This window comes from Gadus morhua, chromosome 18 (genome assembly GCF_902167405.1).
Source record: "Gadus morhua chromosome 18, gadMor3.0, whole genome shotgun sequence".
NCBI lineage: Eukaryota > Metazoa > Chordata > Actinopteri > Gadiformes > Gadidae > Gadus > Gadus morhua.
In genome coordinates, this window is record NC_044065.1 from 16,722,675 (window position 1) to 16,745,311 (window position 22,637).

General features: G+C 44.8%; 1 protein-coding gene across 23 annotated transcripts in view; it reads right to left on the minus strand.

Annotated features, from left to right (window-relative positions):
• The window catches only part of tcf7l2 (transcription factor 7 like 2), a 101,757-nt gene extending 80,278 nt beyond the window's left edge, over positions 1 to 21,479 (minus strand). For 12 of the 23 annotated variants that reach the window (XM_030339988.1, XM_030339985.1, XM_030339983.1 and 9 more), the window contains exons 1-3: positions 20,798 to 21,478; positions 20,554 to 20,620; positions 20,257 to 20,381 (exon numbers count right to left, since the gene is read on the minus strand). In XM_030339988.1, the coding sequence (XP_030195848.1) occupies positions 20,257 to 20,381; positions 20,554 to 20,620; positions 20,798 to 20,986 (381 nt within the window). In that variant the 5' untranslated portion in view covers positions 20,987 to 21,478. Of the gene's footprint in view, positions 1 to 20,256; positions 20,382 to 20,553; positions 20,621 to 20,797 lie in introns of all 23 variants that reach the window. The other 11 variants (XM_030339989.1, XM_030339990.1, XM_030339986.1 and 8 more) reach the window with 3 other exon arrangements.
• Between the last annotated feature and the right edge of the window lie 1,158 nt (positions 21,480 to 22,637).

Genomic DNA, 22,637 nt, shown 5'->3' on the forward strand with positions numbered 1-22,637 from the left:
TTTACTTTCAAACGGAGCAGCCATTGATCTTGCTTGATAGACCCGCAATAAATCAAACCGGCTTGACTCACATGAGAACAGGGCCTAATCCTGTAGTCAGATCCAGGAGAAGTCAGACCAAACCAGCTGTTAATTTAGGCTTTAAGAGATAAAGCAGCAGAAAGCCAACCTGATGTACCCTAGGGCAGGGGCTTACATCATCCCTGTAAAGCAATCAACTTATTGCCAGTTTGGAGAGGTAATCAGAACGCATGCTGAGAGAGCGAGAGAGAGAGAGAGAGAGAGAGAGAGAGAGAGAGAGAGAGAGAGAGAGAGAAAGAGTGAGGGAAGGAGTGAGGAACTCTCCAGGTAGCTTGAGGTCAAATAGTAAATAAATAAATAACAGTAGCAAAGAGTATGATTAAATAACTAAGAAGAAACAGGCAGGAGAAAGAAGGGGGGCTGAGGTATAGTCCTGAAGTAGCATATGTTAAGAGTTAAATTAATACTTTTGTTTTTGTTTTGTTTTCCCCGGCTGTGTCAGTCTACAGGCCTGTGTAGCCATGGCCGACTGTGAAAACAGTGATGGCGCGAAGCACAATAACTTTGAAACCCACAGCTTGAAGCTAAACAAGGTCGCCAACACACAGGGCTAACTCCGTGATTTCTTCAGGGAAATGAACGGATCCAGGAGGAGTTCCAGCAAAATAAAAGCTCCCTTGTTCAGTTTAGCAGTGTTTGTATCCAGTACAAAAACTAGTCTTACTGTGATACACATCTTTCAAGTGAAGATGAGTGAGATTGGTCGTATGACTACAATGTTGCCCTTTCATTCCTTTTTTTTTTCATTTGATAATCTTACATTTGAGTCTAAATCAAATTAAGTAATCAAATTCAATTCCAATAGTTAAAAACGCAATGAACCGCTGCTGTGATTGCAACATTCACAGGCTCATCCGTGACCTAGACCAACATAAACTCCCAGTAATCAGCACGTTGACCCAGTCCCCCATTGCAGCAGGGCCTTGGACGGCCGCTGGGATAAGAGGGAGCTGAGAAGGCGGAGAGACAAGGGCCTACCCCATGTCTACCACAACCACCACCACCACCACAGTCTCCTCCACACCACCCTATCATTTCCCTGGAGTCCGGCCCAGACCTGAAGCCCGTCCCCTGTGTCCGCTGCCACCTCGCCCTGGCCCTGCCAGCAGCGGTGCGGCTCAACCGCAGCGTAACCATAGTAATTAAAATGGTTATTTTCGTTTAGCAGACCCAGAATGCTTTTATTTGACTTTCTCCACCCCGCTGCTGCCTCCTGGTAGCGTTCTGGTGGGCAGAAGTGTCGCAAGACACGGCCCCCAGGCCGCGCAGGCCGTGCTGGTGTGTGTTTCCAGTGGTGTGTCCTGTGTTTGGAGATGCCGGCGTGCCCTCTGTGTAATCACGGTGCGTTTGTTAGTACGCTCCCCCTCGTCTAAACTGGGAGAGTGACGCCACAGTGGGGGCAGGATACACAGTATTCAGAAGTGTTTACACCACAGGCACACACACACACACACACACACACACACACACACACACACACACACACACACACACACACACACACACACACACAATACTGAAGCACATACACTTGGTAAAACAAAAACACACAAATACTCGCATGCACACACACACTTGCTCAGTCACACAAGAACACATTGTTTACACACAGGTGCACATGTATATGCACAAACCAACACTAACATACACCCACACATGTATACATCAACACACACACACACACACACACACACACACACACACACACACACACACACACACACACACACACACACACACACACACACGCAAACACACACACGCAAACACACACACAGACGCCCTCATTAGCAAGCTTATCTGGGGTTCTTTAATGTCCTACTACTACACACCAGATCTGGTGTGAAATCTAATTTTGAGGCCTTGGAGGAGAGATGAGGAGAAGCAGACCTTGGACCAGGTCCAACAGAAACTACCTAGCAGAGCCCACATACACACACACACACACACACACACACACACACACACACACACACACACACACACACACACACACACACACACACACACACACACACACACACACACACACACATACACACAGAAACACACACAGAAAGACAGACATATGCAAACACACAAAGTAAACGTATGCTACCTCAGAGGCAAGCACACACAAACAAATGTGCAGGCACATTCACAAACACACACATTGAGATATATAGAGACACACACACACACACACACAACACAATGTAAGCACATTCACAGACAGACGCACACAAACTCTTACCCAAGAACATAAGTCATGCACACACCTTGGTGCCAGCTTCACTCGTCGCCCCCCGTTACACTGCATGCACACAGGGATCACAAGCACCCGGCCTGCCGCACCCCAATTGAGTGACGCTTTGAGACACAGGCTTTGACATTGGCTGATTCCGGTGTGTGTGTGTGTGTGTGTGTGTGTGTGTGTGTGTGTGTGTGTGTGTGTGTGTGTGTGTGTGTGTGTGTGTGTGTGTGTGTGTGTGTGTGTGTGTGTGTGTGTGTGTGTGTGTGTGTGTGTTTGTGATATATTTATAATAAAAAGAAACCTCTCTACAGAGGATATTTCATCTCTTGCTCCTGTTTGCCCAGCTCTATCCTTGGTTTTGAAGACACGCCTTCGCCCACACAGAGACACGCCCCCTGGCCTTAAATAGGCTGCTCAGGCCCCTTGGATGGCGGCTGCTCAGCAACCACGGAGGTCACACGTTTAATTATGCAGAAAACGCTAATCTCACCGGGCAGATGGCCTCTCCCGATTACTTTATACCAAACTAAAACATTACCCATGTCAGTTGCCAAATTACAAGAACACAAACAAACTAAACCTGGGATCTGGTGCTCTGAGGAGGCGGGGGGGGGGGGGGGGGGTTGTTTAGGGTCACATATTAGACTGTTGCCAAGCATCTGCGATTATTATGGAAATGTGAGAAAAATTCAACACCCCCACACCTCATCTCGCTGATGACTTAAGGCCAGAGGACAGTTTAGACACCTTACTGTGAGTGACAGTATAACAGTTATATTTGTTTCAATAAAATAATAATAGGTAACAAAATGTATACACCCAATACTAACAGATTGCAAAAGCAAGGCCAATGTTGATCCCATCAGTCAACGGTCGCCAATGGTTTCCTGAGCGTTTTAATGCCAATTATTCTATAAACGTTTTGGCTAAAAATGATTGAACCACACATTTTGGTTTGTGGTGTTTTTCCAAAAATGTACCAAGTACATGTATGCATGCTGTGCATATGGGGCCAATAAAACCACAGTGATTTCGCAACACAAAAAACACATCCCAAAAACTCCCAGAAGCTTTAACTGTTTGGGGTATGGGAAAGCGTCAGGAAGCGCCCAGCAGCCTAGCAGAGGGGAAGCAGACAACAAGGGGTGCATGTAAGACCAGTGTTTGTCTCATAGAATAAGAAGCGAGCAAGAGAAAGGACGAGTGGCTTTTCTGGTTTCTTCCTAGCCTCCCAAAGGCATACATGCCGTTTTCGTTTTTTCTATCTAAAAGTACCCGGATGAAGACTTTCTGAACTGAGGATGTTTTCCCACCTCTAGCATTCCTCTGCCTCTTCCGCTGATTGGCCTCTGGGAACAATTGGAGGTCGACTCACACAGTGTGTCATAACGGTCACCACTCCAACTCCCATCTCTGACCGGGAGGCCCCAACCAAACCACAAGTCCCCGAGCCCAGAAACAGGACTCTGTTGAGATTGTGCGCTCATCCAGTCAAACACTGACCACACATAACTCGACACCACCCTCCATCTTGATGAGACTTAATTAGACACATTGATCTTTTTGAACACGGAGGATCGGCGATGAATAATAAATTAAACATGGTCAATCGTTTAAATTTGAAAGCCTTATACCTCGGCAGGGGGGGAATGGCAGATAACACATCTTCCCAAATAACTGAACTTGGACTTTGGGTCCTGGAGAAGATAAAGGGTGCAATCTGACTACCAGTCCTACAGTTGATCGTGGGAAGGGGGATTATTCGTTGCTGGGTAAACTCTTTTTTTCAGATCACTCTGTTAACTGGTTGGACAAGTAGGTGTCACGTGCAATAACTTATGATCGGATGCCTCAGAGAGGAATGGCAAAAGTATGTCATTAACCGCCTATCATTTACTGACGTCAAGTAAACATTTACCGTCTGCAATAAAAAAAAAGAAGAAACCCGGTATACAATGAACAGTAAATGACTCACTGAACTCAATGTCTCTTTATTTCGCTCGTCTTGCGTGTTGGCTCGGCGCGCAGAAACACGACATGGCTGGGAGTTGGCGGCGCTGAATCATTTTATGACCACGTCTGTCTCTATATAGCCATGCCATGAACAGCATGTGTCCTCCCGTCGACCTGAACAACAGCGGCAGCCACGCCGCTAAACAGCAACAGTCATGTTGAGCGCCACGTCTACCCGCCACCTCGGACTCAAACTGCTGTAAAACGATCCATAGGAGCGTATAGAAAACTCTGGAGCGGGGGGGGGGGGGGGGGGGGGTATAAGGAATTCCACTGGCCTATAGACAGCAGCCAACAGTTGTTATCCCAGGAGGGTGAGGAAAGGACTCGGGAGAGGGGGAGTGGGGGGAGAGAGATGGTGGCGACTTGTACATTTTTACAATTAGGGCCTTGGGAATGCAATCCTTGAAATGATCCAAACTGCAAGAGAGGAGTGTACTAGCAACATCTCCTGGAAAACCTCAGGAAGGATTTGGGAAGGGAAAAAATATGGCCCTGAACATCACTTGTGTTTGATTGCCCACAGAGGACACAAGGTTTCCTGTTCTTCTGTCCAGTTGCACTATAGTTTTACTTGGAGGGAAGAGGACAAGGCTGCAGAGTACCACTGTCTTTGCTCTTATAGGATTTAGGTAACTGGGACATACCAAGGTATTCATTCCACCTGACACAATGGGGGATTGGTGAACGCAACTCCAATATGTCACCATTTTCTCTTGAGCTTGCACCTTAAGCGTCTATTAACAGGCCCGGGCATGAACAATGACGCATCATAATAAGCTAGAAGTTGTATTTATAGTTATGAAATAAAACTATCACGAAATTAAACAAAAACTGAACGACCCCCCCTCCCCTCAACACATTTAGGTAGAGTCCTAGTGGGACCTAAACTCCTAACTTGTCTCTACGGCTAAGCGCACCATCGAAAACTAAGTGGGAAGAGGAATTTGAGCTAATGCCTTCCACGACACCATGACCGTGAGTTTAACAGCCCCAACTCAGCAGCTGCTCAGCAGGCACGGGTGGGCCGACGGGGCACCTGTCCTCCACAAGCCCCAGCATTCACTCACGCTCCCCAGGCTGCAGCTCTGTGGGCTGGGCCGCCCGCATGGAAGTCAGGTGACAAGCATTTCCATCCAGTGCCAGGGACAAAGAAGACACACACATATTCACAAATAGTCGCGTGTTCACACACACCCTGACACACACACACATATAAAACACACGTATATGCGCATACATACTCTAACCCCCCCCCCACCCCCAAACACACACAAACACAACTGAATCAGCCACACACACACACTCACACACACACACACTCGTGGAAGTACGCAACTGATCCGACACTACACAAGCAAATTTTAACACGGTCACACACTTATATTTTACTGTAACACACACACACACACACACACAAACACACAAACGCACACACACGCACGGCAAGCGAATGGTGGAGCACTTAAGGGGAGCCCCACCACTTAAAAGCTGTCCGTCCTCTGGTGAGAGAAGAGCTCGTCTCCGTCTCTTATTTCTCCGTCACCAGGCCCTGCCCTGGTTCAGGCCCGGCTTGGGAGCGTAAGCCTCCCAGCAGCCGAGCTCTGTGCTGCTCCAACCACTGTTTTTGCATACCACTCGTCTTGTGTAACCGTTGAGTGGTTCTGCTGCAGCGAGACACTAGCAGTCTCACAAACTAAGCAAAGCTAAACCGCGGCTACAATCAGTCATCCCCTAAGAAAGAAAACACACACACACACACGAATGCAGACACACATTTATAACTCGGGAAACTCGCAATGCATATTGAGAACTAGAGATGTGTTGGTATTTTTTTCTTTTTTGAGAAAACAAAGAAACACGTCTATCAATAAGACGCCACAAGCAGAGACGAACCCAGATCAGATTTCTAGATTAAATTTCCGAGGCGGTTTGGTTACTCAGGTGAGTTTGGCGCCTGGTGCTGATGAATACGCCCTGGCGCACGTCTCAATTGAAACTCGACTTGAATTGCTCTGAACTACAGGCAGAGTATCGGAGAAGCTCTGAGTCAGGAGAGTAAATCTACTGTACAAGTCTCTGCACATTTAAAACAGAGGTAAATTATTGACTGTCATCAGGGACTATAAAAGGCCAAGTTAACTAAGCCTTCAAATGAATGGTGAAAGTATAAATACAAAAAAGTCATAATTTCAAACTTCTTTTTAGGGGAATTTCATCAGTCCTAATCCAACATCACATTGAGCATAAGGGCTAAACCTAAACCCCAAGGCAGTGCAGATTGTATGTATAAAGTTTCATGTGTTTTCCTTTCAGTAAAACAGCTTTGGCAGCTACAAGGTTAGAGCGCTGGCCGACAGAGACTGATTGAGCACCAGGTATGGAGATGTTGGCTAAACTCGCTCCCCCGGCTCAGCCGACCGCATCCGCCTCTTCCCGCCTCATTTGCAAAGCAATTTCAGCTTCAGCCGACTCTGTGCATCTTTTAGTCATCCCCCTGCCCTGCCTTCATTTGTATTGTCCACCCTAATGGGCGACAGCCGGGGCGAGGGCAGAACATAGAGGTCCCAGGCAAGGAGAGTCCGCCGGTACTGGAGGGAATCTTTACATCCCCCCCCCCGCCCCCGTACTGGCCCTCTCAGGCACCCAGCTCCCCACAGCCTGACTAATGCACCCTGACACTCGTACATCACCCGTAAATTGGCCAAATGAATTAACCACGGCCCCTGCTTAGCTTTACAGGCTTTAAATGGATTTTCACCTCCCCAGGTCCGCCCAATAATTGCATTTATCCATCTTGTTGAAGCAAGGTTTACACACTCGCTGGCACCACCGCCAACCCGCCGGTTCCATTTTCTGCTCGGCCTGCGAGAGTGCGGGAGATTTGTCACCAGATCATAACAGGTAATTCAAACAACAATTAGCTTGACGACTTCGCCGTACATCAATGTCAGACTCCTCGGTGGCTGGGATACGTTTGGTGGGATACACTTACAGGCAATCCATGTGTCTCTATATAGGCGCTTCCTCTCTCAAAGCATGTCCTCCCTTATGGTACTTAAATGAGCCATGTGATGGTTAAGTATCAATCATCGCTGATCCGGGGGTTTAACACAATGATTCTGTAGCAGGATGGGAGACGGAGCCTGTGGGTGGCCGACACCGCATTGAAGCCAAAAGACAGATATCCCGATATGTTTGAAACATATTGTCACAGGAGATGGTCTTGGATTTTCGGATCGTTTTTGGTCAATTGTCACAATGCGACTTAAAAAGGCAGCCATTTCTATAGTCGAGAACATTTGGTCAAAATGTTTTTTTGAAAAAGGATTATCTTGGCTGATCTAGCAAAGACAATGTAACCAGGAAGGCCTCCAACAAAAATGTCACCAGCATCACCCAGTTAATAAACACATCCACTCAAACAGACCCAAAGGACACACACAATACACACATGCCAACACAAAGGAGGCAGAGTCAGGGTACTGGGCGGGAGTGCAGGGAGGGTTCGGGGAAGGTGGTGGTGTGGGGAGGGGTCATCTCGTCACTAGTGAATGTTTGAACAGTAGTGCATTAGACACTCGAGGGCCCAGAGGACAATTCAGCTATGTAAACACGCAGGGACTTCCTCCCCCTCCCCCCGCCTCCCCCCCCACCTCCACCCACCTCCACCCACCGCGTTCCTGCAGGTTTGCTGTGAGACAAGCCCCTGTTCAAACAGCACAGTGAATTCCTCTGCCCGGGCCCTGCCAGCTGTCCCTTTGCTCGTAGCATCTCCAGTCTGCCTGCCCAGAGATCTGGATGGTAGCACTGATACTTTTCAACCCCTTTTATTCTGCCCCACAGACCGATAAATCCTTATATCTAGACAATGTATTGATATAAATGATCAATAGTATTGAATGAAACTTAATCTTATTGTGTGTGGCATATCCCAGCTAAGGTTTTTTCGCACTTAAATTATTGGATTTTCTGATCACGTTTAACTGTTGGGGGTGGAGGTTAGACATTTTAATTGAATGGCTCTCCTTGTGTGGTCATAATAACTGCATGAATGCTGATGGTCCACAATGTTTCTTATAAGAAGAAATAAACACACACAACTAATGTGGGCCACAACAGCTTAGAGGCATATAAGGGCAGACCTACTACCTACATAAGTTACTTTTACAATGAAAGACTAATGCTCCAACTGACAAAAATAATCAAGTTGAATATATTTAATATCCAATACCTAAAAACACGGAAATCAGAATAATATCAACTTTGAACACAAGACATAGACCAACATAATTATGAACTTGAAAATGGCTGAACAAACTGACTCCAGCCCTCGAAACAATTAAAGCAACTCGACATTACAAGCAAACCGGGAAAGGTTACTTTTGGATTGAGATAGGCTCCCGGACTCCTGCCAGCTTGGCGCCACCTGTTCCGACAGACCTGGACATTTATCTCGGAGTGGGACGACCAATAAAGATAGAGGAGGCCGATAAGAGATAATAGGCCTGCAGGTTCTAAAGGGCGCCATGGCCATCAACACCACAGGACACCCCCGGCTCGCTGAGACGCCAGCGCTCTCTGTAAACGCCTATTATATCCACACACACACACACATACAAACACACACACACATACAAATACACACACACACACACACACACACACACACACGTCTGGCCCTTCCAACAGGTCTTTTCTTATTTTACAACTGTGAACTCTCAACCCATAATGACACATTCAGACACATCCAGCCTGCCATTAGGCTGATATAAGCCTGTACACTGGGTAATGAAGCCCACTAGAGTACAACAGAGTTACCTTCATGAAAAAGGTGCCCGGGTGTACGGAATGTACTGTAAACTAAATTGAAGCCGTTGAGCAATGGCTTCAATTTGACATAATCATCTCTGGTGACATCCAGCAGAGATGTCCTCAAAAAAGAACCGTTGACATTTGTTATTTTATTATTCAGGAAGTTGAGTATTACTTCCTCCAGTGAAATCATCACCGCCACCAACAATGGTGGACTGCAGGTCAACGTTTCAAATCAACAGTAGTTACCGGATGACACACTTGAACTATGTTCCAGCTTAGCCGCGCCAAGTTCCCTCTGTCTGCATGGCTGTCTGTTGGGCTGTGCTAGATAATTATATAGCCCGCCAGCGTTTATATAGCACTTTGCTAGCCACTGTAGCCATTCAGAATGATGTTGTTCTGTATGTCTCACATCCACACACCAATGTCAATGACAGCCAGGTCAGTGGAAGTTAAGAGTTATTCATCTTGATCAAGGACACCTCAATAACACCTGAACAAGAAGGTAGAGTGAGGATTGAACCATCAACTAACTCCCAGAAATCTTGCTAGCTTAAGGACTTCTGCCGGCACCATGTATGGCTGTTCTGGTGGCAGTATCTTCTAAAGCCGTTCCCATTGGGTTGCATGGTCTAACTGTCGGGACGGTTGTCCAAACAAAAACGCTAAGTTCACTTTGACCTCTTGTGGAACGAGGTATGTCACAATTCACTTAGTGCCCGTTGATCAAGCTCTACACTTTTGGAACTGACCCTGAATTCTGCCGACAACCAGACCACACACTGCACTGGAGTGAGGGACTAGACAGTGGAGGTAGTGGGCAAGAGAAAGAACATTTAGGCTTGACGCCATTTTTAAACCTAATAGAAATTCCCTGGCCATTTTTTGCTTCTGCCTCTCATACTATCTGAGACAGTGTACAAATATTTTTGCATGCTATTAGGATCAAAAACAAACCAACATGCAAAACAAACATGACGTTAATGTTAGCTTAATGTAACTTTGCAACTGAAGCTCTCTGGGATGTTAGATGACTCATGGCGGAGCAAAACAGATGTTCTAACTGGGGGGTGGGGGGATAGCTGTTAGAGAGCGAGGTCTCATGGCATTCTACAGTGTCCGGGCTTACATTTTATTAGCCTTGCACATTTTGTTTTTATAAATACTGTAAGCCTGCCAACATTTTGTTCCAAATCCTACGATAATCCGCAGATTAGTAGATGAATTTAATTGTAGCCGGGCTCCGCGGGCCCCTTCACCTTTCCACACTCTTATGATTCTAGAATCCTCCCACACACACACACACACTGTTACAATTAAGTTTAATAAGGAGATTAAAAAAGTATACAAATACTATATTTCCTCACCTTTCACTCCTTAATTATGTGTTGAACACTAACATGTGAGTGAACAGCTTTTCCAAAACAAAGAAAGACCCAAAGACATAATGGAGAGTTATGAACAAAAACAATGCAAAAATCATTACTGTGGGGCATTTTGTAGTAACTGGCTTAGGGTTTGGGATAGATTCACACGTGGTACTATCCCAAGTGTCTTTCCCAATACTTTATCCACTTCATTCTGCTTTAAGTCTGTATTAAACATACCATATGTAAGTCTTATTGTATGGAACAAATTAAGGAAAAAGGAATCTCCAATTAATAGACTATATAGATACCTGCTCCAATACTGTTACCGGTAAACCCCTGCCGATAGAAACCTGCTCCAATACTGCTGAACACCTGCTTATAGATTCTTCCTCCAATACTGCTAAACACCTGCTAATAGATACCTCCTCAAATACCTAAAATACTGGTAATGACCTACTAATAGACACACTATTTTGTTTTAAGATCATTATTTTCATGAACAACAGTTAAGATGCAAGCTGATATTCTGGGATGGTAGACATCTCTGGCCACATTGTGTAATCTCTATGCAGAAGTGTACAATTATTTACTTAGTATAGGAAGTGTAGCAAGACACTGGCACAGACGGGGGGTTCACAATGGAGCCTACTTGATTATTCTGACACATCAGGGTTTCCACAGGTGTACTGTGCACGCAAAATCAGTCATTATCTATTGCAACGTGATCATTACCGCCCAAGGCAGGCACGTACTACACACACACACACACGCACACACACTACACCAACGTACTACAAACAACCAGATAAATACACAAATGTTAACGTGTATATCCACACACACGCGCACTAGTGTTGCAACAGTGTAGATAATTTAAAGGTTTAAGAGACTATGCATTTTATGTGATTTAGCTGATCAATTAAATTTGGCCAATGTATTGATAAGGAGAAGCCTAAAATAAGCTTCTTTTTTTTTGGGGGGGGGGGCCCAGGCTTCCTCGATTTTGGCCAGACATTCTCGTTATTAAACCCTCTATCCGCACCCTGCAAGTAGTGGACAATCTCATCTCAATCTTGGGCCGAAAACAAAATTTCAAGCTTTCTATAATTTGTAGGTTTTCTGAATGAATATTCAAATTGAATAAAAGAAGATCCACAGTACAAACGGCTTCCATAGTAGGAGGGTAAAAATAAAGTTTGAACATCGGATATCATCAGAAATGTAAAAAAGATTGCTACCGGTGCTATTCATGATTATTAAATTACCAACCCGTTATTAGTTGTCAAACTAACAAAGGTCTTCTGCTGTCGTTTAAACAATTAAAAATAAGTTAAAAAAAAATTGTAATCCTTCTTTGTTAAAACCAATAACCCAAGCTAATCGCAACCTCAAATTTATATTGCTCCAACTAACAAGTGGGAGTGCCACCATGGAAAACAAATCCTGGGAAGGACCCTTGAACATTAAATAAATGTTATTATTATAGCCAGTTGGTTTGAAGTCTCATACTCGACGTCAGGTGTCAAAATGCTACCGAAGTATTTGAATAGTGCTAATATATACACCGGATGCACTTTGAGTACTGCTCTTGTATAGTTTTAATATCAGGGAAGGGAATCATAATTTTGTTATGTTGTCTTGCACAGCTGTGCAATGAAAATATAATGCATTAAATATTAATTATAATATCCATATGCAAAACTACCAACGGGGTCAGCCCGACCTGAATTTTAATAAACGTACTCAAATAATGGTACATATTCTCATTCTGGGGAAAGTGGACATGAAATCCCTCTGGTGGCATATCCAACACTGTCACCCTGGTAACCGTGACAACACTAACACGCAAACACCAACATATAAGCCCAGTTAAAAAACAGGCACCTAAAACACAGCAATATTATGTTACGGTTATAGTGTAGTTCAATATGTATGCACGCACACACACACACACACACACACACACACACACACACACACACACACACACACACACACACAAACACACACACACACACACACACACACACACACAAAGATACACACACACACACACACACACACACACACACACACACACACACACACACACACACACACACACACACACACACACACAGAAAGAGAGAGAGCTTGAGTTTCTATCGGAAGATTTCTAAGTTGTGAAGACAAGTGAGAGGGGAGGTTCCTTCTCAACAAAATCCATGTCAGCACTGGTGAGCTTTGACCCCAAATAAACACACTCTGCAATCTAAACAGAGCTGGCAGGAGCCGAAGCTAACCGTCTCCTCTCTCCACCATCAAGTCAATGGACTGATGAGGGCTTTTACTTTGAATGTGACCATGATAGCAGACAATAATAATAGCTTTGTTACAATTAAGAAATAGAATGGTAAATAATTACAAATGATTGAAAATGTTTTTTTAAGATAGTTAGGAAGCCCTCTATAACAAATATGTCCGCAGATATTGAAATAAAGAAAAAGAAAATCAATTTTTTTAAAGATCAGTAACAGAAATCTTTAAAAAATAATTGTTCTAATAAAACTATTGAGACAAGGGGGCAAGAGAGCGAAAACGGATTCATTTGTTAAGGGCAAATACACGCTCACACACACATACACACGCCTGTCAAGTCAAGCATGGCATAAAACAAAAGTTGCCCCCGCCCTTCGGCTCATCTCAGTTTTGGACCCTGCTGTTGTCTTTAACAGGAAGCTAAATGTGTAGCCTGGACTGCCATTGTTTGGCCATATAACCAGAAACTGTCGTTGCTCCCATTGCTCCAACATTAATAGCAATTATGCGCTCTATTCAGTCTGCCATTGTGTCACCCCCAACCCCCCTCCAACACACACTCACATACATACACACACACCACCTCCTCCTCCCCACCCACCCACACGCAGGCAGAGTCCGACACACATTTCCCGCTTTTCACCAAGCACTCTCACTCAACACCCATTCCCTCCTGAATCCACCAGTAAAGTCTTTCAGCTATTGAAGCTATCCAGAACCACTACAATGCAGACGCATACAAATGTGCACACTCAGTCGAAAGAAATAAGTCATGATACAACACAACAGAGCTAATACGGAAAAAACTGTTTAAATCAAACACAAAACATGTTAGTATGGTAGAAACAGGATGCCAGGGGCTGATAACTATATATTTTTTCAACTGTACATTTTGAAGACAGTTATCAACAGTGAATCGTGGCCTTATCACTAAAGCTGGATGCTGTGCAATAACATTACTCCTGAAATGTTAAGTCAGCCAGGACGAGCTCGCTTTATCTTATCACGATACTCTAACTTCATTTGGAGGTACTTTCGAGAGAGAGAGAGAGAGACCAGATTGGCTGTGTGGTAAAAGGCAAGGCCTCGATCAGATTTGCATTCATTCGCCACGTGTGTTTGTCAAGCGACAATTAGCTGACGTGAATCGGAATGATTAGTGATTTTGTTTTACAAATCCTTTTAAAACAAATAATGCCCCAGTTTATACTTTTCCTTTGAGTGTGTCAGTGATCTTTAGCCAAATTAAAATCATTTTTCAACAGATTTACTAAACTTAGTTGTGAACCAGTCAGGTTAATCCCAACTGACTTGTGCGCTGTGTTGAATGTTTAGCCCATTTAGCACAGCATAAAATACACACACGTCCAAATAGGAGGGAAAAACTCTGAAGATTTAGCTTCCCCATGTTACGACGTACACAACTCCAAAAATTACATCTGGTGGCTCCATGTGCAGACACACGTATGCAGAGCCACACACAACGGGTAATTTGATTTCCATGTTTTGTGGAGGCCCCAATCCCAATGGCCCGACAGCGCAGCAAGCCTGCGTTTAACAGATGACACAAGTTGCATTCCAGATGTACAGTACCATCTTTGTTTTGAGGTCTATAGAGATGCATAGGAGAAAGACTGTGTGTGTGTGTCAGTGCACAGCTGCTAAGCTAATGCCTCTAGCTCTTGTGCTCTCTCTCGCCAGCAAACACACACGCACACACACACACAAACACACACACACACACAAACACACACACACACACACACACACACATACAAACACAACAAATTAAAGAGGATGTATCATTGAATAATCCCATTCTTAGCCACAGTTTATAAATACCCTATCCCACACCTCAAACAGACATTAACACAAAAGAAAAAAGTAAAAATGAAAGAAGGTAACTTTAACTATCTTAATAAAATATGAGCCTTCCTGTGACTAAATGAAGGCCAAACATCATCAGCTAAATCCAAAAGCCAAGAAAAGATGAGCATTGCAAAAAAGCAATTGTTTTATTGAAACCAACTGTCAGAGATGGAATGAATCGTTAGAAAGCCAGGGTGAGGTTGAACTGAAGGCCCACCTAACCCAGACAGGGAGCTAGTGGCACCAGGGAACCACCACTCCCTTTATACTGGGTAAAAATCTAAATTAAAAACACACAACTCACACTGGCTCAACGCCGGTTTTGCTTTTCCTTCTGTCTCCAGCTTTCTCTCTCTATCCCTCTCTCTCCAGCTTTCTCTCTCTATCCCTCTCTCTCCAGCTTTCTCTCCCTATCCCTCTCTCTCCAGCTCGCTCCCTAGCCCTCTCTCCCTATTCCTCTCTCTCCCTATTCCTCTCTCTCCCTAGCCCTCTCTCCCTATTCCTCTCTCTCCCTATTCCTCTCTCCCTAGCCCTCTCTCGCTCTGCATGGCATTTCAAACGGAATGAGGGATCGAGGGGCATTCGAAGGCTTTCAAACGGCAAGCCTGCCAACTGCATCAGTGTTACACAATTAAATTCTGCGTGCAAGTGGAGAAAAAACATACACACACACACAACCAGTAAATATTTACTGCGCAAATCTTTTCCATTCATTCACCAGGCAATAACAAACCCTTACTGTACTCGATTCTCCCCCTCTCCCTCGCTCTTGTCTTTTCAGCACCCCCCCCCCCCCCCCCCACACACACACACACACACCCCCTCCATCCCGTACATCTGCGATTCATTGACTTTACAATTTACCTCATGTGGAGATGGGAGAGGTCTCGCCTCCGTCTGCATCACGGCACAAATATGCAAGTGATTTATTGTTTTTCAAAAACCCAGGGCAGATTTAGTGAACCTCCACTTTCCTTCAGCATTACTCCTATTGGCAGACCATGAACAATTACAGTTCGGACTAATTAAGCTGAGAGAATGTGCCGGGGTCTGCTAATGTCTCACAGGCTTAAAATTTTGTTTAACAGTGCCAAACTTGGCTCTCCGACTCTCAAACACACTCACGCACGCACGCACATATGCAATGGTTGTTTATCGAGGGGAATCAATGCTTGCACCTTTTCCCTTCTCCTGTCCCTAGACATTGGAAAAGGGGGATGTGGGGGGGGGGGGGGGTTGGCGGGGCAGAGAGGAAGACAGGAAGAAGAGGTGGAAATGGAGGGAGAGAGGTGGGGGCAGGGGGAGCTGCTTCCACCATACTTTGTAAACAAAAGTGATTTGCAAGACAAAAGGGCTGACTAAATTCAGGGTAGGTTTCGCAAGAGCCCGCACAAAATTTGGCCACGCTGGGACAGAAAAAGCCCCCTCCACCTCAACCCCCCACCCCCTGCGGATACCAATTAGGGTCCATTAGCATGTAAAGCCGGTGTGATAAGGTGTTGGGGAGGCCTGTCCCTTAAATCCACGCTCGGCTATCTGTCCCTTCCTGGCACAACCACGTCCACCGAGAGCGGCAGAACACACGTAATCCATATGATGAGCCATTGTTATGCTTATCGCGCTGGCATGTTCGAGAGATACTGTCTCCATCCATTACCACGTGCACTGCCCCGACACACACACATTGGAGGGACCGTTGTATTCAGGGGCCAACCGACGGATTCGCCAGCTAAATAGGGAGGCTGGGCCGGGGGGTTATTACGTTAATCTGACCATGAAGAATTCTTCATCCGCTATTAAACGTGCCTTTATTTGAGGTTATGCTAGGTAGCAACCGACACAATAGGGAGCAACGCGGACGTGACAATACTCCTCAAACAAAGAAGGCAGGGAGAGAGAGAGAAATGCTATTGTCTCAGCAGCGCAGCGCCTTTCCACCGCCTTGTTATGGAATCGTCACGGGTTTCGGAAGCGTCTTTATTCAGTTTACTTGTACCCCCACCACCGGTCCAAATTCTTTTTTTCCCCTTTTCTTTTTTTCCGACAACCTCGCAATCGTACGACGGAACTCAAAACCGTGGCCGATAAAGTCTGCAGCCCCCCCCGAGGGGAATTATGGGGCCGGGGGGTGGCATCAAATATCTTAACATTCATAAGTCCGAGAGGCAGTAAATAAACCCGGTGGATTTATGGCAGCGGAGAGCTGGCCTGCACAGGCCCCCTCCTCCACCTCCCCCTCCCCTTCCTCAGCCTCTCCTTCCCTACCCTGCCTGCCTGCCTGCCTGCCTACAGACCTGTTGAGGTGCGATGTTAGCCCCCAGCATCGGGGTTCATCTCCAGCTCTGCTGCCCCACACACCCCTGTGTTAGCAGCGGCGCTAAACAAAGACCAGGAGCCAGCGGTAGAGAGCGGCAGGGGGAGGGAGGGGGGGAGATAGGGAGAGTTAGACTGAAAGAGGGAGAGAGGAGCCAGGGTGACCCGGCCCAGGCCACTTCACCAATTCAAGCGGCTGCCAGAGCCCCTGCCTGCCTTTGTGTGCGGCTGAGGGCAGGGGGGCTTAGGAGGGGAGGGAGAGAGGGCAAAGGAGAGATGGGGAGACGGGGGGGAAACTAACCCGGGCCCAGCGTCATGTCTAATTGCTAAATGATACTAAATTGTCAGCCTCCTTGGAGATAGGTGGTAGGAAAAACAAATTCTAACCGCTTAAGACTCCCGGAGGTCAGACAAATTATTCTAAGTGCCACGCGGTGAAATGCGCTTTCCCCCTCAAGTCATGAAATAACTAAAACTCTGGGAAAAAGCTGAGGTGTCAGAAGCGATCTATACCGCTTGTGCTTGACAGAAAATCAAAAATAATTTGAATGCTGCTCATTAGACAGGGAGTCAACTTCGGTCAAAATAATAATAATAATAATAATAATAATAATAATAATAATAATAATAACAGCATAATTATAATATTAAGACGCTGATCAATCGACTTGTGATTCAATATAAAAATAGTTAACAGCACCTTGGTAAAATGACCACAAAAATATTTTTCAATTTACAAAAAAAAAGAAATACGCCCGCACATAAATAAAAGCTCCCGATCGAATCACACGGCGCAGGGGAATAATTAAGGCACACCAGCAGCAGTCCAGCGCCTTCCCCAGCAAGAAGAAAGACTTGGCTCCAACAATGCCGCCCATCACATTCAGCGGCTCTTACGACCCGCTTAGGCAGGCCGACAGCTAATCAATGTCCAGGTGAATTATTTATGCCACTTTTTAAGTTTAATACATTTATATTACAGCCGGCACTGACTTCAAAGCGGAAGAGTATGGACACACAGGGTGACGGAGACAGTGGGGGCCGTGGCCGTATGCTAGACGGCACACCGTGGTAGGAAAAAAAAAGAGGATGGATAAAGCTCTAAAACCAAGGTAGGATCGCCGGGAAGTATCGGTGCGATACAAAAGGGACGTCTGCACTGTAATTCTGTCCTGATCCTTCGCCTCGCTTGGTGAATAATTATAAATGCAGAACAAAGACACACACACACACACACACACACACACACACACACACACACACACACACACACACACACACAAATAGAACCGCTGAGCAATTTCTTGGCGGGGCGATTCTACGTGTGGTCGTGACAAGCAGATGAGCTTTCGACTGCAACAATACTCAAGTCATAAAACCCGATGATGACATAGGACAGAAAGTATACCGAAGGGATACAAATATCACAAACATTGCAAGAAATTAAGGAAATAACATTTGAAATTAAAAAAAACTCCTGGCCTATGGTAACAGTATCCTGCATCTCTCCTGCTGAATACCTGGTGACTAAAAGACGGGCAGCATGGGGGCTTTACCAGATACAAGTCTATGACACACGTAATTACACAATCCGAAAGTCACTGAAACAACTGGACATGTGAGGCAGTGTTTGTTCCAACAGTTTCCCATGTCAGCAGGGATGACCATCAGGGAACAGTGAGAGAATGAATTATAGCACAACGATCTAGTGTGTGTGTGTGTGTGTGTGTGGGTGTGGGTGTGTGTGTGTGTGTGTGTGTGTGTGTGTGTGTGTGTGTGTGTGTGTGTGTGTGTGTGTGTGTGTGTGTGTGTGTGTGGGGGTGTGTGTGTGTGTGTGTGTGTGTGTGTGTGTGTGTGTGTGTGTGTGTGTGTGTGTGTGTGTGTGTGTGTGTGTGTGTGTGTGTGTGTGTGTGTGTGTGGGAGTGTGTGTGGGAGTGTGTGTGTGAGCCAAATGTAAACATTAGAGCTTCTGTCAGCATCAATATTCTAGTTTTAAATATAATTGCGATAAGAAACAGAAGCAAGCCCTTTCAAACCGATGGGAGTGCGTATGGCTCAAAAAGAGGTTTATCTTCTCTCTCCAAGGTGTCCACACAGCCAGGCAGTAAACAACGGCGCAGCTACCCAGGAACGGAGGAGGTAGAGAGGGCGAGAGATTGCTCTTACTAATGCCCGGTCTTTGCCTTAACCTTGTAAAATGAGTTGACAGGGCCTAAAGCAGAGACTTGTAATTGCAACCATTTAAAAACAGGAGGGAAGGGAGAAAAAAAACAGCACTATTTAGAAATGTATTCCACTTAACCATCGGCAGAGCCCAGTGGGACAGGGGAGGTGTGGGGCAAATGGGTAAGTGTGCATAATTACAGAGGGGCAGATTGGGTCTAAATAAATGCCACAAATTAATTTATAAATTGATGGTTTACACAAGGATGTGCTTTAAAAGGCAATGGCTTTCTTATTCAAGACCAGCTCTGTGGGGGGCTCCCTACTGTGTTATATGTACAATACATATTATATTATATAAATGATGTATTTTAGCAAATAATTTACAACGCATTGCAAGATTTCGATTGAAAATAAAAATGTCGGTCATTTAATCTCATAAAAAAACCGCAACAATTTTATGGCAGAACGTTGCAATAATAAACATCTGACATATGCAAATGACGCACACGCGCTCATTTGCATGTCCGTTACGTTTGGGCACCTTGCTTTGGATTCCTTTATGATCAGACCGCTGATTTAGCGTTTGAATGCGTGTACATTTCTGTGTAACAAAATAAGCATTCCGTGGGATTTTCGAAAAGGCCTTTACTGAACGGTATGGATTGCCTTGAAAACAGCACACCTTGCCTTATAATTTATCAAATATTGTAAACATTTTTTTTCTCTTCTTTTTCTATAATTTCCTTAATTTTTTTACTTAATATATTTATAACGACCACAACTGTCAATATAAACAAAGTTATGCATTACACACATATAAACAAGTGAGGTGTAAAAACCTGTTTAGATACACCACGGAGAGAGCACGCACCCCTGTTTCTGACAGAGTCGACGCCAGAGCTCTGTGCAGCGGGCAAGCATGCCATTGTACAGTCCTAAAGTTGTGAAACTTGGGTCTGTATTTTCCCAGCCCTATTTCTAGGTGGCATTATTTTGCCTGTCAGTGTTTTGGGTGCGTATGTGTGTGTGTGTGTGTGTGTGTGTGTGTGTGTGTTCCGGTGTTGGCACATATAGGGAATAAATAAGCGAACTTACTGTGCGTGCTGTTGGGGAAAGTGATCCATTGGGCAGATACGTGCTCGTGAGATCGGGGATCATTATAAATGGGTAGCCCGGGTACGGTGGGGTCTTGAACAGACCTCCATCTTGCCTTTTCGCAGCTAACATGGCGGGGAGAGAGAGAGAGAGAAGAAAGTTTTATAAGTGCGTTAAAAACTACTTGTGCATTTTCCGAAACCGTGCAATTACATAACATGTATGCTTGTACGCGCACACAAGGCGTATAACGTGAGTGGAAAACAGTCACGACTATTCAATAAAACAGCAACTCACCCTCCTCTAAACTTTCTCTCGTTTTGTCTCTGAAAGTTTCTGATCGAGGCGGAGGCCGTCTTTCCGCCTTGAAATGCAACAATGAAACACAGGGATTGCATTAAAGTAACACAACGGCGTGGATAACAACTTTTCTTTAAAGCAGCGCGCAAATAATGTAATTAAAAGTGCACAGAATGCGACGCGACAGCGTTACAGGCCTGGCGATATAGAGGACAATCGGTTTAGTTAATTTGTCTCTTACCTCTGAATCTGACGAGCTGTTTTGATGCGTTTCTGATTCATTCACAAGAGAAGATTTGACATCTGCTAAATCCCTTTCTGCCGAGGAGTTCTCCGAGATCTTCTCCTCCGGCTCCCCTTCGTCTTTGAAGGAAATCATCTCATCGTTCGCACCCAAATCGTCCCCTCCACCGCCGTTGAGCTGCGGCATGTTCCCGAGCAATTTTGGGGGACAAAACACAAAGTTTTAAACCCTTGATCTTGGTGATCTAGAATCCGAGTTTAAGTTTAGGGTCTGTACTGGCGTTTTCCAAGCACTGGCGGTGAAGTAGAAACTAAAAAAGAAGGGAATCTTGGCAGAAAAAGAAGCCGGAGATGGAGCTCAGCCGCACGGATTGAGTGAGTTGAAGTTGGTCGGAGTGGTTTTCAGTTCAAAGGCGGCGCTGATTGACAGATAGAGAGGGATGGAAATAGAGAGAGTCTGGATTCAGGGATTATTGACAGGGAGAAACACACAAGAAAACTTAATGAGATTCAAACAGGGAGGGACTTGAAGTGACGTTTTCATAAATAGGAAAAAAAAAAAAGAGGGCTGGAGGAGGAAGCCGGCGCGGACGAGTCGACTGCAGTGAAAAAGCATGCGAGGAAAAGGAAAAGCGGCTGGGAAGCAGGACAGCGAAGCGCCACTATTTTCTTTTGCTCCGGAATGGCAAAATAGGAGGTAGATAGGACTCGCTTGCAAATATGGATTATACGCATATGGGCGGTCTCCTGGTGAGGCTGAACAGAGGGCACTTCCTCGGGCTATTTTCAACCACTTTCACTTGTAACACAACATTTTCTACCACCCTTTTGCAGTTGTGACACATAAGCACATTGTTTTATAAATATATTATAGAGCTTACGGAAAGTGTTGAGAGTATATATATATATATATATATATATATATATATATATATATATATATATATATATATATATATATATATATATATATATATATATATATATATATATATTGGCTTTGTTTGGTTAGCAATCTGTCAAACTATTTAACAATGATCGTAGGTTTATATTTAAGATTTCTACTTCGCATAGCCTACACTGCGGATCTTTTATTGTATTAATTGAAATAATAGTGACAATTCATTTTAATATTAATAAAGCCTGTGTGTATCATTTGCGCCACCTGTTTGTCGATAAGGCCGACTGACAGTAGGCTTATTCCAGGGTTGTGTCTTAGTTGAACACAAACACCACTAAATGATGATCTTTGCTTGTTTTACCTTGACCAACATCTTTGAGGTGGAGCAGTGGAGCTGACCATGATGGCTAGCTCTGAAGATTTTAACGTTAACATGTTAGACAGGCTCGTGTGCCTCTTTACATCTTCAGCATAAGCACGACACGTAAAAAAAAACAAATAGCATAGGCCTACCTTTGGATCTCACTTCTCTTACGAAGTTCCTTTGGGTTTTAAGGGCTATTGTATTTTTATTAAAACCGAATAATAAGCTTGGCCTGATTAAAGTAAGCCATCTCAACTCGCCCTGCATTGCGCGTGCCAATCAATTAGGGTCACGTCACTGCCGGGAGTTCCAACGAGGAACGTGACTTTAATTTAAATATGAATCTACCCTCAGGTGTTTTATTAACCACTAAATAATATGGAAAAAAGCGCATGATGTCAAATTCTGTTGGGAATATGAAGGAAAACCTACAACAAATCCTACTGTTACTGTGCAAAGGTGTCCGCGCGCGTGCGTGAATTGGCACGCGCAAGCGTTTGAGCGCATAACCTGTGCTTCACGAGCACTATCTGAAACTATAAAAGGAAATGCGCTATTATTGCAATAGCTGCT